Genomic DNA, 20,603 nt, shown 5'->3' on the forward strand with positions numbered 1-20,603 from the left:
GAATTTGTTTCTGGTTAGAGCGCCAACATCAAATTCTTTCTTTTTTATTTTCTTTTTTTTTCTTGTGTTCAATTTTCTCTGATCGTTAGTTAATTGTTTCTCTTTAAATTTATTTTCTTTTTACTATAATTTGATTATCATGTCTTCTTGTATTCAAAGACTTCCAGAGGATGTGATTCGTAAAATCAAAGCCGGTGAAGTGATTGTCCGACCTTTCAATGCAGTTAAAGAGCTAATTGAGAATAGGTAAGTTATGTTTTTAAACTTCTCTTCATATTTTAACTCTTTTTTTTTGTCAAAATTCTAATTTCATTGACATATTTATATAGTTTGGATGCTAAATCAACTCATATCATTGTGAAAATTAAAGGAGGAGGAAGAGACACCATCCAAGTTCAAGATAATGGAATCGGTATATCGGTTAGTTGATGATGGAAGTAAGAAAATGTTACACTTGAACTGTGATTGTTTTCGCTTTATTTTCTATATTTATATTCTATCATTAATTGTATCGAAATTTTGTTAATTTACCCTTTTAGAAAGATGATCTGATGATAGCTTTCCAGAAACACACAACATCCAAATTGTCAACATTTGATGACATCACCAAATTGACAACCTATGGATTCCGAGGTGAAGCTTTATCATCTATGGCCGATGCATCCCAATTGACAATAATCTCAAGAGTAAAGAGTAGTGTCTGTGGTTACAAAGTTTGTATAGTTGAAGGAAATGTGGAAACAAATGAACCAATTGCAATGGCAGCCAATCCAGGAACCACTGTAACCATTAATCAGCTATTCTTTAATATGCCATTAAGGCGAAAGTCTCTTAAACCTCCAAATGAAGAGTACAACGCAATAGTTGATCTAATTTCTAAATATGCTGTTCATTGTTCAAATTTTGTTTCCTTTGTCCTTGAAAAAGAAGAATCCAGAGTTTGTGATGTACAAACAATGATCGATTCTCAAACAATTGACAATATTCGCCTTCTATATGGTAAAGATATCGCCGCCAATGTTACCCCAATCATGGCCACTTCGTCTCGAGATATTTTCACTTGTACCGGTTTCATAAGTCAAATTAACCATTCGCTGAAAAAGATGATCTTTATCCTGTTCATTAACGATCGTTTGGTTGATTGTGCTCCTCTTAAAAAGTCAATTGAAGTAATTTACTCAAATTTTCTAATCAAAGGATCTCACCCGTTTGTTTATCTCAGTTTAAAATTGAGTCCATCAAATTTGGACGTAAATGTACATCCAAGTAAAATGAGGTTCGATTCTTGTATGAAGAGCATATTCTGGGCGAAATCAAAGATTCCATTGAGAGTAAACTTTCCACCTCGACAACAACCCGAGTAATTAATACAACATTTTCTCAACCCAAATTAACCATAACTCAACAATCAACCAGCTCATCATCAAATAAGCTAAATACAACTATTGGTAGTTTAACATCAAGCCAATCGACGCCCAAAGTTTATCCATCTCAAAAGGTTCGAACCGATACCAGAAATCAAACTCTCCATGAAATTTGGCAACGGAATCAATTATGTTTACCATCGGGAGAAAATATGATCAGTCGAGAAATTAAACTTGACAGTGTTAAAGAACTTAGGAAAGAAGTTATCAATCAATGTGACACTGAACTTAATCGATTGCTAAGAGAATCATGTTTCGTTGGTGTAATTTCGGGAAATATTATCGCAATTCAACACGAGACAAAATTATTTGTCACCGATATCGAGAAATTATCTTTTCATCTTTTCTATCAAATTTATCTTCAAGATTTTGGTAACTTTGGTGTATTGGAATTAACTGAACCTGAAGATATTGGTAAATTATACGAAATGTATGAACCAAGTCGAACCAACGAATCAACAAGTTCTGATTATGTTCTGGCCAAATTGACCCGACGGCACGTACGAAATATGATCGATGATTATTTCAGTATCGAAATTAAACCTGAAGGGTTAATCAATACATTACCTGTCTTACTTAATGGTTATCATCCTAATCCATTGAATTTACCAAGATTTATCAATGATTTGGTTCATCATGTTGATTGGAAATCTGAGCAACTTTGTTTCCAAACTTTTGGTTCTGCATTAGCTAAACTCTATCAAGCCTCTTACCTTGATCATGAAAATCATGAAGATTGGGTTAAAACAGTTAAATCAATTCTTTATCCTAAAATCAAATCATATCTTAAACCATCATCAGAATTTGCTGATTTATTCACACTAATCACATCTACAAATGAACTGTACAAAGTTTTCGAACGTTGTTAAATCGAATCGAATATTAATCAATCAATTGAACAAGGAGATCTCATCGAATCTCTTGTTGAATTAATCATTACTGTCGATACCCGCTAAATACCATTGATTTAATCTTGATCATCTTTAAAACTAAATCTATTTGTTAATCATAATAATTGTCCAGTAGATGTTGATGAAAGAGAGACATTAATATAAAAAAGATGGAGACTCTAAGGAAGCCAAAGATAAAAATGATGAATGAACCTTCAGATGATTTTGATGACGATTCCATTATTAATTCCTTAGGACATATCAACGATGTTAACTGGTGATGATTAAGAAACAAGGAGATTGAAGAAGATCAAGAAACTTTTTTTTTTCGTTAAGTTTTTTTTCAGAGATGATCTTCTCTCTCTCTCTCTCTCTCTCTCTCTCTCTCTCAATAGAGGCGATGTGATGATGAGGATGAGAAGCCCAAGTAATCAAGGAGAAAAAAAGAAAGAAACTCAGATAGTAAAAGATGAGAAAAGGTAAAAAAGCCTTAAGGTGGATTGATTATAATGATAGTCTTTCCTTGGGTTGGGGCGAAAGTCAAGGAAACAACAATTATGATGATTTGGTCTTTTGCCGATGATTGCTTAGAATACAAATTGATTATGTTGGTTAATTCATTTTCTTTCTTCGCCTGTTATTAATAATCATCATAAAGGAGAAAATGTTTAACAAGCAGAAAAGGAAAAACAAAAAGGAGAACCAAGAAAATTGTTACCGATTAAAAACCATCGTAAAGGACAATTAATAATCTACAAACAGGACAAGCAAATAACAAGAGATTGGGACGCAAACTGACTTGCAAATTTCCAGTTAATTAATTACATCAACTTCTTCCCCATCTACAGGTATATTCTCACTTTTATCATCTCTCTCTCTCTCTCTCGTACTAATTGTTACCTGGTTACCTTTACAATCCTCTTATTCATTCACCTTATCCAAGTGTCTCCCATTCATAATTATCTATACTCATTCATTCATTAACACAATTATTGTTTTTGTCTTTCATCAGAGAATCAAAAACAAACAATTTCAATCAAAATAATTACGATTCTACCATTGATATCATTACAATTAACATTTTCCGTTACGCTTCAAATTGAAACTTTTGTTATTCTCTCATTTTAATGATGATCGTTAATTATTTTGATTTGTTTAATTTATTTGATTAACTGAAAGTTTTTTTCTTCAATTGTTGATTCTGCAACTTTCCAAAAATAATTTTCCACCTTAATTGTCAATAATTACCATTTGTTTAGATTGATTATTAACCTCGAGAGATTTTCACGTTTCCTATATTTGTTGCGTCTTCTTTTTTTCTAAAACAAAAAGAAGTGTTAACTTAAACAATTGGTTAATCTTGTCAAATTGTTTACCCTGATTATCATGATGATGATTATAAACCTCCGTGAACCTCCTATTTTCATATGAATTATTACACTCTAAAGATATGGTGTGTGAATGAGAGAGAAACTCAAGCCCATCAATCAACTAATGTTAACCCTTAACATGATTTTTATTATCATTTTTTGGTTTTCTATTCTCTCTCAATGGTTAACACCTTTTGTCTCTCTCTCTCTCTCTCTCTCTCATCGTGAATCATTTTCCCTCATTTTCTTTTCTCTTTTCATTCTGTTCTCTTGTGTATAATTTTTGTTCTGCAAACACATTTTCATTTTCCTCCATTTTGTAAGTAAATCAACTTTCTCATCAACAAGTTAACCAATATACTAATTAACTCTCTCTCTCTCTCTCTCTCTCTTGATTTTCTTATCTCCATCTTAATTTAGCTTGGACAAGGAGGAGAAGCTGCTGTAATCAACACTCACCACACACATCAGAATTTACGGTAAATTTATAACAACATCACATAGCCCAAAGGAAAATTGCTCAATCAAAATGTTTGGAAAGTGGAAAATAACAATTTACTGTTAATCAATAATCATGCATCAAAAATGAATTGTAAACGAAAGGAGGAGAACAAGGTGGAGATTCAATGAAAAGAAGGAGGAACAATTTAATATAAATCCAAACTGTGGATAATTATTTGATTAACTGGTCAATTCAATCAACATCCGTACACACACATACACACATAGACAGACACAAACACAATTAACTAATACAATTACCAAAGGAAAATTATTTTCAATTGAAATGTTTACATTTTCGACTAGTTTGATTACTTGACCACATTCACAGGGAAAATTAGATTTGCAATTTGATACCAATTCTGATTTACGATTGCTATTGATTAATATTAACACTGATTCCATTATTTATTCACCAGAACAATTATCTAATTGAAAAGCCTTCATATTAACAATATAAACAACTTGAAGATGACATTAGATTTTTATATTATTATATGAATACTTAATGGGAAACAGTTTAATATTCATCATTTACATTTTAATTAACAATAATTTACATGATTTAATGTTGTTGAATTAAATCAACAATTGTAATTGTTACATGTAAATGTGTGGCCACCTCCATCAAAGGTAATCCATTATAAAACTTTGAGTGTTTTATAATAATTCAATGGTTAATTTGACAATTATCTTGTACAACAATTTCTTGATTATCTCAACATATCATCAACTCGGAGGTCTCACCAGTTTTGTTAATCACCCACCCACCTATTCACACACTAAACAGCAATCAAGTTGATTATATTCAACTAATTGCTGTCAACAAACAACAATCACAATCTTTCATAATATTAATTCACTTGAAAGTTAATAATATCAATCTAATTGACTTGGTAATGAGCTTAATCACTCAATCATCATTTGTGGCATTCATTGAACACGATGATGATGATAATAATAATAATACAAATACTAGAATTAATTATTATCATTATAATCACTAAATCATAATCAAAACTGAAACCAAAAAATAATTCAATCTTTTCCCATGTTAATCATTCATTCAAACATTTTAACTTAAATCTAATCATTGTTAATCTAATTGTAACTACAACAATCAAATTAACATGAGATGAAATTAACAAACAAGTCAAGAAAAAAAAAAAGATTCAACTAAAATTAAATAGTTAATTATTCAAAGTGATTAGTTAACAGATATACTATTAATAATCATGATGATTAGTTGATCTAAATTTGATTATCAATTTTCATTAATATTAAATAGAAACTTTTTTTTTCAGTTAATTGTTGAAGTCAAAGACTCACAATTAAAAGTTAATTGTTTGTCCGGAAAATTTGAAGAAAACAAATTTCTATCATTACCATTTGTCTAATATAAAAGAAACAGGTAACAATTAAATTACCTAATGATCTGATCTAATAACACAATCAAGTTAACTGACAATCAGGTCTACAATTAAAAGCCTAAAGTCAACAATTAACAAGAGACAAACCCTCGTAATTGTGATATCAATTTCTACTGTTAATTACTAAATTGTTGTTGAGTGAAAATTAAAAATCATCTTCCACCATTAACTAACTAGACAATTATCAGTTTAAGGTACATTAACCATAATCATTTAACCAGTTTAACAATTATAATTATAAATTGTAAAGAAACAAAGTTAAATAATTAATGGTTTCAATGTCAACAATTAATTGTTAACCAGGAAAAACAAATAACACAATTGAAGGGACACAATTAACAATCAAAGACACCTTAATATATATTTTAACAGGTATCATCATAACTAAATTTAAATTTCTACTACTTTTAATTACTAATCATTCATTAAACTACTAACAAATGATAACAATTAAGGCCAAATGATTGTAAACAAAAAATTTTTCAACATCACCTTAAAGTTAGATTTTATATTATTTATCTGTAAATTTGTCTTAACAATTAACTTGATTGTTAGACTATTCATCAGCTAAGGTAAATTGTTGTGTGTGTGTAAAGTGATGAGGCAATTTAACGCTTAATCATTAACAATTTAATTTAACAGCGATTCCTTGTCAACAACAAGCGCGGGAAAAAAAAGTAAGAGACTTTTCATCTTCCTCTTTCTTGTCTTCCTTTTCATCATCATCGTCATCATCAAATGATACATATAATTATCTAGTTAAATAATACAGAAGCTCATTCATTCATTGTAACAATTTAAAATTTAGTTAATAATAGGTTTCGATAGCAATTTAATGATAATTTTCAACTAAATTATGACAATATTTTATTTCATCCATTAGTTAAATTGTATATTTAAATTGTTATCATTTTGATTGTAGTGTTATAATTTATCTGTCTATTTAATTCAGTTTTGTTTGTTGACAGTTGTTGATTATATGGTTTTCAAATTCAATCGCTAATCAGCCAATTGATTGATGATTTAATTTGAACAAATTGTTTACAATTTACAATTTTGAAGAGGTAAAATTTAATATTTCAGAATCAATTATTTTTCTATTGAAATGTTCAGTTTAACCAGGAATTCAAATGATTACATTTTAATTGTTTTCTAAATTACGATTGTTTCATTATCATTTCTATTATTATTTAATTACACTGTTGATGATTAGTTAACAATCTTAATTATATTATAATGATGATGATGATAATCTTAAACACTCCCAAGCAATTGTAAAGGTAAACATTTTGGGAAACACTTCAACTTTCAGGGTGTGATTGTCATAATTGGTTTTGATTATCATCACCCTGATCATGATGAAGATGAGAGAGAGAGAGAGAGAGAGAGAGAGATGATAATGATGAAGATAATTCTGAAAATTTCACTTTCTTTTTCATGAGAATCCTTGAAGATTAATTCAAGAATAATGATAATTCATGTTACCAACACTTAACTTCACCTTTAAGTTATCATCACCAACTCATGATGATGATGATCATCATCATCATCATCCTTGTATCTAAATCCAATCATTGTAAATTAAATGGCTCAAAATTAAATTGTAATTGTTGTTAATTCATTGTTACTCTTATTATTATTTTCTCAACTGATTTAAGGGCGATGCATTTTCTTGAAGGTGCTTGTTATTATGCCTCAGGCACTACAAAAGCCAAAAGGTTCAAGAACATATTAACGTTGTAATAATATAACAATAAACGCGTGCTGGGCGTACCAAGAGGATGAAGATGATCATGTTGGTTATAATTATGATGAAATAAACAACAAATAAACTCACAGATAATTGATAATCAAATAATAATGTTAAGGTGCCTCTTGTCTTGATTATTAAATGTTCAATTATCGCAAGTTAATTGTAACTCTTGTTTGTTTTTCTAGCTAAATTGTTATCTTGGTTAATTATGATGATGATGATGGTGATGATTATCATCTTTATCATCAACATAATCATGATAAAGGTTGGGTGTTGACAGCAGATTATATTCATAATTTATATTTGTATGGAAAAGTAAACAAGAACCTGATTACTATTAGCTAATTGTGTCCCTCCTGTTTGACAATTAACGAAAGTATTTAAATAACTTCACCAACAATCAATCAATTAAAACACTAAACTCACTAAATTGTGATAGTGATTTACAATCAGTGATTAATTTCCTAGTCAATTAAATCATATTCACATTGTTTAGATGATCAAATCTACAGCAAAAAAAAAAGTTTCCTTAGACTTTGATTGCCGCTTGATTGATTGGCAATTGATTAGTTACCATTAGATTTTTTTTAATCATCACAATTGGGATCACTAATTGTGGACAAATTAGATTAGTAGTAGCAGTTGATTAGATTTGATTTTCTGTTAATCAATCTTTTCATACTCATCAATAACTATAAATATCAATACTTTTCAATTGTTACAAATCCTCTTTGAACTTGTGGTGAAAAAAAAAGTTGTAGTTAAGTAAATTGTTCACAATCAATGATTTAATGATTAAGACACAAGATATACAACAATCAACAATCAACGAGAATTCAGTAGTAAATTGTTAATCAAGAAAAGTGTTGATTAGGTTAAGAAAATGTTTGGTAACATTTTCATTGAATGCCGACAATTTAACGTTTTTGATTGTTATTAATAGCTGTTGATTGTTGGGTTATAGTTGAATGATTGAAAGGTATTTCCAGCTTGATGATTAAGATGATGATGATGATGATGATGATGATGAAGGATAAAGATTAAGGATAAAGAGATGAAATTGGATTAATCATCTTTTTTTTCAACCAAAATCAAAGGTAAAAACAGTTTACCAGGTAATCATATGTTCATTGAAGCGATAAAATCATAATCAACAAATTGTAATTAATGACGATCACAATCAACGAATCAAATAACATTTCATCAACAATTAGGAATCTGTATCATTTAGTTTTATAGGAAGTGAAATGATTAACTGGACAATCAAACAGCAATTTAATCATTTTCAATATATTTTGTATTCTTCGTTTTTTAATCATCTCCCTTAATTGTTTTCTAGATAATTTATCATTATTATCATTCTGAGAAAATGTTAACAGTTTAATTGTTATTAATTTCTGTTACAAGTTGATTGTTACTTATTATTTATAAACTTCCGGTTCGTTAATTGTATCAGCGAAAATAATTAAAAATGAATTAACAATAAAAAGAGAGACAGACAGAATTACTATCGGAAAAGTATTCGTAACCATGGTAACGTATTCAGAACTTTTTTATGAAATAAATTTCTCAATCAAATTGTTTCTTTATCTTTTCCTTTGCTATAATAGTTAATTTATATTCCAATTGTGATTAATTACTTGTACCTCTTAATTAACGACATCATTAACCTATCCAATATTTAACTAACTCTTTCAACAATTTAACAATCTAATCATTATAATCAACACGTTTACTATTAAATATATATCAAATCAGATTAAATGGTTTATCATGAGGGTTAAATTGTTACTATTTAATGAAAGTTAATTGGTGATAATCTATTTTCATTATATAAAAATTAAACCTAAAACTAAATCAATCTAATTGGTGAAATTTTTTTCCCATAAAATTGCAAGTGACTACAAAAGCCAACAGTTAATTGTAATTAATCAAGTTAAATGTTGACAAAATCATGATGATCACAGGAACGATCAACAAGACACTCAATTGATTATAAAATCTGCAATTAAACTGATCAATGAATTTGATTATTATCACAATGGTTTCACCTTGTCAACCTTTTGATTAGATTGAGGTTTTTTTAATCAAAATCTTGATTGATTCGGATTTTTTTTTCTTTCTGTGGCTTCACAAATTAATTATTACAACAACAGTAACAATGATGATGAAGATGAAGATGAAGATGAAGATGATCACTTTGAATGATTGTTATCCCCTCATCATCCTTTTTGTCAAGTTTATTGATGCGATTGACATTTGATGGCACCAATGGTGACACTTGAACGAGGCCAAATGATAATATCTACATAGGGACATGTTGATACCTCCAAACCCGTCAAAATGTAACAACAACAGCAAAAAAAAAAGACCCACCGGTGATTCTTGATTATATTTCCACCCTCCAGAGAGATAGCTAATTCCAATGGGCTTTAATCATTGTCATGGTAAAGTGAAAGTTACTCGGCCTTTTCTTCATGGTTCCAGTTTCAATTCAGTTGATTGAATGATTTTCCAACCTCCATCTCCACCCCATCCATCAAAAAATAATCAAGTAACTGTTGATATTTATCCTCATCTCCATTTTAGACTTAACAACTTTTGACATTCAATCTCAATTGGATTTAACTTTAATCCCTAATTGTTATCATACATATAATACTTAATCATTTACCTTATGGACACCTTACCATTGATTAGATTACAATTGATATCATTGAATAATTTATATAACAAATACTAGTACAATATGATAATCTAAATGTAATGAGAAAAACAAAAACTTTCACAATCACAATTTACTTCCTGGTTTTATATTATTATCATTATAATCACTGTTAAATTAATGATAACACAATTTTACACGAATGAAACAGTTAATTATATTATTAGAGTCAATTAACTGCTAATAAAAATTGTGACTACAATTAATACAATTGTTTAATTTGATCTGAGAATAGGCAAGTTTTAATGATAAAAAAAAAGTTTCGTTCCAATAGTAATTAATATAAACCAATATTATAATATAAACATGAAGATAAACAATAGGATCAAATGAATGGAATCAAGGTTATCAAATATGTAAATTGATCAGGATGAAAATGATATGTTGATAATCAAGGCATAGAGAAATATTATCAGCAAGAAGATGAGGATGGAGATGAGGATGAAGATGAAGATGATGAGTGAAAGACAACAACAGTTGATTATTGTAAAGTCAAAGTTACTCCCATGAGATAATGAAATAAACAGCAAATCAAATGGCAACAACCAGCCAACAAAAAAAAATGGTTATCAAAACAAAAGTAATACAACAATTGATGATGAAGATGAGGGATGAAGATGAGCATCATTGATATTGTATGATTATCATCACTCTGTGAATTAAATGTCTCTCTCTTCTCTCTCTTTGCTTGTGTATTTGAATATAATCAGAAGCATATCAAAAGTCAAATTGTATTATTGCTCATAAAGTAACCATTTATATTCACATCAATAACCAAACTCATGAATGAAACAGTTACTGTCAAAATGTTGACATCAGTTTTTTTTTTACTCTGTGTTACTATTGTTGCTTCCTGATTTAATAATAATAATCAACCATTATTATCATAATAATCATGGTGACTATATATAATATATTAAATATATATGTCACATATTGCATATGAAATGTGTGATAATAATAATATTCATATTCCAGAACTTTTTCAACTCTCTCTCTTGAATCTCAGAACTTTGTTGTTGTTGTTTTTTTTTTGGTGAAAAGTTTTCAATTCTCTGGGAAAATTTGATTGGTTGGAATAGAATTTTTTTCCACCTTTTCATCCAATCATCTGAATGATGATATAATATAATCCATTGGTGGTTCAAGATGAAGATTATGATTATGAGAAGATGAGATGATGATAAAATTTTCTGGTCCGTGAAATTACAATTCAAATGTAATGATAATAATATCTTGGTGTGTATCATCTTCACCATCATCATCATAACTTTCATCCCAAATTCAGTCTCAACAATCAATTAGATTGTAAGAAAAGTAAATTAGTAAATTGTTGTAAAATTTTTGTACTCACAAATTTTTTACTGATTGGGATACACTGATTTTAATTAAGTCGTTACAACAAAGTGGCAATGATTTGTTGATAATGAACTTTGAGAGCCTCCAGTTAATTAACTTTTCCTTTATATTGTTCATTAGGCTTTTCATTTAGTTACCTGGCGGATCATTTTAACTACATAGAGAGAGAGAGAGAGAGGTGTTTGTAGTTAAATCGTAATTAGTTTCTATTATTATGATTGTTATATTATTATTATCATGAGATCTAATTCAATCAGTGAAAAAAGAAACACAAAATCTCATCTTGCCTCTTCATCCTTTGTACAAAAACAAAACAAAAAAGGTATGTTGATGTTACCTTGATGGTGATGATGATGATGATCTTATCCCTGTGTGTGTGTGTTGGCTCAGCATGTTACCTGGTTTTGGTTACCTTTACATTAACCTGGAGGATGATCACGAATCATCCTCATCCTCATCTCCATCCTCATCCATGGACATCATCCAATTTGTTTGATGTAAACTCCATTCAGGTAACATCTTTATCCAGGTAAAAATTGATTTATTTTCTTTTCACTTTGAAAATTGGGCAACAAAAAAATTACCTTTTTCTCTTACCTTTAGATTAATTGTTTTTTGCTCTTCCATTACAACTCCTTAGTCTTTAACACCTAATCCCGTGTTAATTTAGTTCTAGTAGAACAACAATTTACTGATTGTTCAATGAGTCTCAACCTCCTATTGTTTTTGTTTTGATCATGATAATTTATGTGAATTGATTACCAATTTGATTGATCATATTAATTCATTGATCTTAACTAACTTAATCTTAACCTCTTCGCATCCTTAATGATTAACTTTTACTTTTTCAATTTCCAATCTCTTTTCAATAGCCCAATGTAAATTAATTATATCAAGTTTTAAATTGCTCGAGGGTTAATTGCTTGAGCCTAAATTATTTATTAACAACTTTGCCCCTTTTTTTTGTTTGTTTGATTTAATTTGCAATATTTTTCTAATCATTAAAATCATTCCTCTTGGTTTATAATCATCAAAAACCTTTTGATTATTTAATTACTTGTGTTTATATATAAATGTAATCAACGAGAAAGACTTTAATTAACTCAAACTAAATCAATTTGATTGCTAAGATCTGTTATCTTGATGATCAATTAAATGGGCGCGGTAACACAAAATCCTCAAGTCCACCGCCACTACCACTGGTCACCACCCTACAGTCAGTTAAATAAAAATCATTTGTAAGCTAATTATTGATTAGCTTAATCATCATCAACAATTAAACATTAAAAGTTATCAATGAACCCAAAAAAAAAACAACTTCAGACAATCAAATTATCATCATCAGCAAGATAATTAATATGAAAGATGATGAAAAAAAAAGTGAATGGTCAAAAGATGCTAAGTACTGACCACACCTTAATCTCACTTTCAGATTATCATTTACCCTTTTATCATCCTCATCCTCATCCTTATCTCCATCCTCATCCTCATCATCACCTTTAACAAGGTTGACATGTCTCAACCTGTTAATTATTGAGTCATGTTTGTGGTTTCATTGAGTAAGAATCAACAATTAATTAATTGTAACACTGATCAAGAGTCATGATCACAACCAAAGAGTAGGTTAATCATTTTTTTCAACAATCAAATGAAAAAGAAAAACTTTTAATTCAATTGTAAATCATGAGTATGTAACAATTGAATCACCCACTTGATTGTCTTAATCATTACAATCAAATGATACCATTGATTCAGTTTAATTTCCTCTGTTAATCTTAATTGTTGATAGAAATTGAAATTTTTTTTTCTTCTTTCAATTGAAAGACACACACACACATACACACTTTTGATTGTTACTGTTGATTCGTGATTACAATTAACTATTTATATTATTTTCTAGCCGTGTTTGTTTAATCATAATTATAATTAACATCATGATTATTGGTTAATTTTCAAACACCCAACTCATTATCTTAATTGATCTAATTAAATACATTAATTCAGATTGTAATCACTATTTAATAAAATATTAAGGGGAAATATATTCTAACTGATTAATTTTATTAACCATTTTCAGATATTCATTTGATTATGATTAACAAACTAACCTGTAATCATGTAAATCACTTGAAGATTACGTTAGTTGATTAGGATTGACGTTTGCACGCAATCAAAATTAACTAACTATTAACTAACCAATATAATGATAAACAATGATACATATTAACTAACGGGCTATTAGATAATGTTAATGATAACAATTAAATTTAATCATAATCGGTTAATGGTCAATGGTTAATCATTTAAATGTGTATTTAATTTGATTGTTGTTGTTGATTTGTATCATCATCATCATCATCAAACTTGTAAGAAAGTAATTAAAATGTTTATAAAAGTAAATTACCATTTATGGTTAAATTATCACAATTAACATTTTCATTATTTAACGATATTCACGATTTATAAGGTTAATTCAATCAAAGTCTAAAATGTATCCTCTTAATTACAATTAACTAAATCTTTATCACCATACAAATATAATGATAAGATGAAGGGTATGAATTTATCTCACTATATAATCACAATTAACAATTAATCAACCTACACATTGATATACAATTAATTGTTATAACAATTAGTTTATTCAAATCAATGAATAGTTGATGTATTCAATTGTTAATCGTTTTTTATTTACATTGGATAATAAATTGTTGTTGATATTAAAATGTAAGTTTTTGATGATGATGATACTTGATGAAGATGAAGGGGAAACGGAAATAAATTGTATCTTCAATGTTGTTTAGAGAAGCGTTTCCTGATTCATGGTGACATTGATTTTTTCCATGATTGCAACTGAAAACATTGGAAAACTAAAATAGAAAAACAAAAATGAACAAGAAAATCATTTACTATCCGTTGGGTGTTAAGCTGTTATTAGTTGAGATTATCTGTTTCAGTGAATCTAAGTGACAAAATGAGGAAGGAGGAAGAGTGGGAGTGGATGGATGATGAGGAGGAGGAAGAGAGATGGAGGTGATGAGGATGGAAAATGATGATGAGAATGTGAGAGATGCTCAAAGAGAGAGAGAGAGAAAGATGTTGAAAGTGAAAATTTATGGAGCTCAATTCAGGGCTTAGTGAAAGATTTACTCAAGACTCTTGGTGAAAGTTCAGTATAAAAGGTTAGGGTGGATGGAGCAAATCTCCCTCATGATATCACAGGTATTCATCATTGATTTTTTTTATTCAACGAGATCATCTCAAGGAACCAAGATAAATGATGATGATTAAATTTTACTGTTACTTTAGCGCATCAGCACAAAACTGACGAGAAAACATTTTCAATGTAATCATGATTATCTGATGGATAATAATAATCTCACTGATTATTCATGATCATCCTCATCATCATCATGATAATGGGATAAATATACCAAAAAAAGGCAAGATTAATGTTCATTATCAATATACTGTCAAAAATTGTAAACATTTCAAATTAATCAGTGAATTAAATTGATTGAGAAAGTTAATATAAAAAGTTTCAACAATCAGTTTATTGTTGATAACTATCAGAAAAAAAGGTGAACACAATTTAACACAATGACCTTTGATTGTTGATATACAATATGATTTACAATTGATTGTTGATAGTGATTTATGATTATCATTTGTTAAATTGGCCAGTAAATTGTGTAAATTTAAGTTACGTATCAACAACAATCAAATGTTTGCTTAAATTCAATTGTTAATAGTTATTAAACTTTCACGCTTTTTAGACTATTGAAATTTGGGGATAATCATTTTACAATCAACAATTTAACTAGAAAATTAAAGTTAATTACAAATTGGATGAATAAAAAAAACGGATATTTATTGTTAATCATTCACTGGGCTCAATTTTGATAACCTTGAGATTAAATCATCGGAATTAAAGAAAATGCGAATTACAATTTAATTTATCATCTCCTCTAACGATATCAACATATAAGATGAAACAGTAGCACCAACGTAGCATTTTGAAAATTTACAGTTCCCGTTGTCCACTTCCTGGAGTGTTTTTTCCTAGTTTAAAAGCTATTTCATTGGTTGCAATTTGTGCATATTTGATATGCTTTACATAGTTGGCCGGAGACTTATATCACTCTGTGGTACGATAAGTCTCCGGGCCAATGTACTTAGACATGTTATGGTTCTGTCAGGTGAGATGTCTGACGGGGGCATATGGAGTTAGTTTACAATGTTGTTGTGGGATTGACTTTCAATTCAGCCGTGCGATACCAGGTGGGATGTGTAGTGTCACATCTACGGTGGAAGCTGAAACATAGAGCATTACATTGTTGGGAAAAAGCTGTATTCAGCGTTAAAATAATTGGCTAATCCTATCATATAAAAGCAATAGAAACAAGAATAAAAACTTGTATAAAAATAATAAATAGCCGAACGTGAATGTCGAAAGTGTCATCGGGCTGAAGGATCTGAAGGCAAAATGATAAGCTACATAGGCTAGCTAGGTGCATAGGAACCTGAAACACGTGGAGTGTTTAGATAACTGGCCTAAGTGTCGATACCTTTGTCCTTGACTTGACCTAATTGAGGCGAAGTCTATTAAATCACCATTATGACCTTGGTTTCCTTGTTTCCAGAATCAACTGATTTTTGGTCAGAAAGTCTGTCCAATTTGCCATTTTACTTTCACTAGTATTCAAACTTTGGTGGTGAGAATAGTTGTATGTATTTCTTTTCAAAAAATACTTCAAATGACCTTGAAACTTTTCGAGTGAAGCTGCTGCATTGTGACGGAGTTGAATTGTCATGTTTATAATACTTTGATTGTTAATCCAATTAAACATTGTTATAATTAAATTGAAAACCTCAATACACAATCAAATGAACATTATAAACACTCAACCCTTTGGAGGTCAAAGTTTGAAAGTCAAAAGTATTAACGATGATGATGATCAATAAATACTGATGACCTTTAGCAACAATTAAACGGTTCATTTAATGACTGGAGGGAACAACAATTAAATTAAAGGTTGTTAGCATTTACGTTGATTGTTGTGATAATCAGACTGAATTTAATTTGATTCATTTACCTTTGTATCTGCATCTGTTACAATATAAATATAAATATAACACTAAAGTAAATGATTCCCTTGATAATTATGATTATTATGATTAGTAAATTGTAATTTATTATCATTGGATTGTTAATATATAAAACATTGGATAGGATTAGATTAACAATCAATGTAATAATAATATCAATCCTTGAGGATAATTTGAGTGTGGAGGTTAATTGTCAACCATTAATATGATTACATTTACAGTTAACTAACTAATAAAATGTTTCTTCATTAACACAATCTGTTGTCAAATTGTTTAATTGTTGTTACTGATTGTTGATAAGTTGGCGCAATTAATTATCATGTCTGTATAGAAATCGGCATAAGGGATTAACACAATAGATCAACAATCTGATAGTTCAACAACAATTAATCATCTTCACCTTAATATATAGTTAATTAAACACTTTTGCCCCTTTTAAATTGTGTCAAATTAAATATAATTCAACTTATTGGTAAAATCTATTGTTGATAAATTGTTATTGTCAAAGTTAATCAGTTAAAGTTTAGTTGGTTTTTTTTGTGTGTGTGTGTTTGTATTAACAAAGTTGATTGTTGTTGTTAAATTAACTTCGGAAACAATTTAAATGATCAATTTGGTACCAAAAAGTTAATCATAAATTTGATTTACACCAAGAAAATATCATAATAATGATAATAATATTATGGTCACTTTGCTAATCCAATTTTTGTTGTTAGTTAATTGTATTAGGAAGTGACTAATGATGATAATAGTTAATGATGATTAGACTGTGATAGATAATCATCATCACTGTTAATCATCAACAATGGTGATGGTTAAGATGATTAAGGTAAAAACTCAATTGCGATCATCACAATTAGATGAATACAATCAAGAAGGAAAAGGATAAAAAGGTAAAGTGAGAGAGAGAGAGAGAAGATGAAAAGAGGAAGATAAATGGGAATGATAAAAAGAAAGAGAAAAGAAAGGAAGAAGAAGATGATGATGATGATGAGGAAGAGGATGAGGAGGAGATGAAGGTGGTGGGTCGTGGATATAGAATCGGGTGGGTGGGTTAATCCATTGTAATCGTTTTTGGGTAAAAGCGAGAGACTATTGATTAGATTTTCTGTTGATTAACTAATAATAAAAATCATTCCCGTAAATCCAGTTAATCTGATTGAAAATCATTGATCCATTAGGATGAAACCTTGAAAAAAAATTAGGTGAAAATGAAAACATTTCAAAATGATTTTACTGTTATCATATGGATGGATTAGCAAATGAGGATGAGAGGAGATTAAGGATTAATCCGATACCAGTATTCAGACTGGGGATATTGATCAAAGTCACGAACAAATTTAGTTTCAATCTGATGAAATTTGACCATCATCATCATCTTGACCAGTTAAACTTTTGGAAAACTTTCTCTTCATCAATGGACATTGATTATCGTAATAATTTTCTTAACAATTAGCAAAGTGATTCGGTAACAATCAAGGTAAATGAAAAAACAACAACAACTAATAACAAGTGATTTACCTTTTTCGGTAAAAGTTAAACAATAATGATTACAGGTAACAGATAACAATCAAGATGAGTGATGAGGATGTAACAATTAAAATCTATATAAATTGTATCCTAAATCATTTTAATCATGTTTTCATAATAATCATCATTTTCACCCAGAAGATGATGATAATCTTATCATGAAGAAAAAGATTCAATGGATTTTCAGATTCTTATCGATAATTTTTTCTCTTCTTTTTTTTCATCAACAACAATCAAGGAAATTGTTTTCTATCCGTTATCATTTTAATCATCATCTAACTAGTTAATCTTAGATGGATCTAATTATCATCATCATCATCTTCTTCTTCTTCTTCTTTTCAAATGATGAAGGAGGAGTTTGGATTACTTGTTAATTCCTCGGTGGAGGAAACTTATGGTCACTTCGTACTTTTGGTCTTTTTCCTCCCTCCGAGTTTTCGGTTAAGGTCAAAATCGTGCTAAACTAATGAACAACAATAAGAGAGGAAGAAAAACCTTTTCCGCTTTGAAAATGACCACTTACTGGCCACTCATCATCGACATCGACTTTTACACTGAACATAATAACTAATTGTTAAATTGTTAGAAATTGGTAATCTTTAGCACTAATATACAATATGATTAATTGCTGATTTCCTTTTCTGTTGGTCAGAAAGTGTCTCAATAGCTGGTCAATAACAACAAAAAAAAACAACAAAACCATCACTGACCATTTATCTGAACCTTACCAACAATTGAACAACTTAATTATGACGATGATAATAATTATCAATTCATTTATCATCAATTTGATTAAATCCAATTATTTTCATTCAGAAAACTTAATCAATGAATAACAATCGGCATGAAATCAACTGATGAACTTAAATTGTTCATCTAATCAATGAACATTTAATCAGCTCACAACTTGCGTGCTTTCATCATCCTTTCAAGAGATCCGACAATCATCATCATCGGAAGATAAAGAGTTAATCATCACAAGAGAGAGAGAGAGAGAGAGAGAGAGAGAGAGAGAGTTTCAATTCTTAATCTTCAAGGTAAGTTTAGATTCTCTCAGGTGTGAACTTAAATTGATAAACATGATTCATTTAGAATCGAAATGAACTTTTCCGATTTGATTGTAAATCTGTTGATTTAATTAACTTATTCTCTCTCGCTCTTTTTGTTGTTGTTATTTGTTCATTAATTAAAAGAAGTTAATTCTAAAAGGTAAAAGATGATTAAGATACCAAAGTAATAGAAATGATGTTAATCAGCAAAGATTAAGATGTAGAAAACTTTTTAACAGGTAAACACTTAAAGTCATTTACACCTTAGCCCTTGAAATGACCATTATCTTAATATAAATGATCCCTGTTGATTGTGATATAATTGCCTTAGGGTATGAAAAGGTAATAACTAAATTTACAACAATGAGCCAGCCAAAACTTTAACAATCAATTTCAATCAACAAAAACAGCAACAACAACAAAATTAATTAACAAACAACTAACTTGAAATATTTGTTACCTGAGAAAATGAAAACATCAAAATAGAAATAGTAATTAAAAATCTTGATCGATTCCAACAATTTCATATATTGAATTAAATTCTGTTAGTTAATTGATTGAATATCGTATATTAATCATGAACGGGTGATAAATGATGAAATATATTCATAGATTAATGGATGATGATGATGATAAAAGGAAGATGATAAAAGATACTGATTATCATGTTCTCATCACCTAATGTTATTTTCATCTCTTTTTTTATCACTCAATTAATAACAATGAATTCATATGTTACCTGGAGAAAAACTCATCAGATTTGTAACTCACCTGAAGAATTGAGGCAAAAGATGATAAAAGGATGAAGAAAGAACGAGTTAGAGAGAGAGAGAGAGAGAGAGAGGTGGATGATATAATCTTCCATCTCCTTCATCATCATCATGATCATGAAGAGAAAAGAAAAACTAATTTTCTCAAGATTATCTTGTATCACCTTTGACTAGGAACTTCCGTTTATATTCATCTTCTTACCTTTTCTATTTTCTTCCTTTTTTAATGATTAATATGAATTATTGTTTTCTATTGTTAATCATCATCATCTCATCATCTTTAATTGTCTTCAATTTCATTAATCATCTTTATGAAAAGAAAAGGAGAAGAAAAAAAAAGTCAACTCGCTCAATTAATTTACTATTTAATTTTCATTATCAGAGAAAGATGAAAACAAATCTAATTAATAACAATTCAATTTGTGAAGATAATTATTATTATCATAATATTAATTATATTGTCAACTGTTGATAACAATTTATGATAACCTTGATTGTTGCTGTGTGTTTATTTTCATCATCATCAACATGATAATCATCTTGATAATAATTAATGATAGTCCATTGAAAAAGCTTGTCAACATTGAAGATGAATAAGAAATTGTATTAATAATAATTTTTGTTGAGAGAAAAAAATTTTCTTCTCAATTAATAATTTATTACACTTTCTAATCAATGGGTATTCATTTATTA

At 29.0% G+C, this 20,603-nt stretch overlaps 1 protein-coding gene across 1 annotated transcript; it reads left to right on the forward strand.

The window, feature by feature from the left end:
• Nucleotides 1–123: 123 nt before the first annotated feature.
• On the forward strand, nucleotides 124–4,655 carry LOC128390901 (DNA mismatch repair protein Mlh1-like). The gene is given in 5 exon segments (XM_053350684.1): nucleotides 124–246; nucleotides 330–420; nucleotides 540–1,266; nucleotides 1,269–3,162; nucleotides 4,105–4,655. Coding segments are annotated over 4 exon segments (1,950 nt in total). The 5' UTR covers nucleotides 124–139; the 3' UTR covers nucleotides 2,294–3,162; nucleotides 4,105–4,655.
• Nucleotides 4,656–20,603: the final 15,948 nt, after the last annotated feature.

Source organism: Panonychus citri, unplaced genomic scaffold, assembly GCF_014898815.1.
Source record: "Panonychus citri isolate SS breed McGregor unplaced genomic scaffold, ASM1489881v1 Contig00130, whole genome shotgun sequence".
Lineage (NCBI taxonomy): Eukaryota > Metazoa > Arthropoda > Arachnida > Trombidiformes > Tetranychidae > Panonychus > Panonychus citri.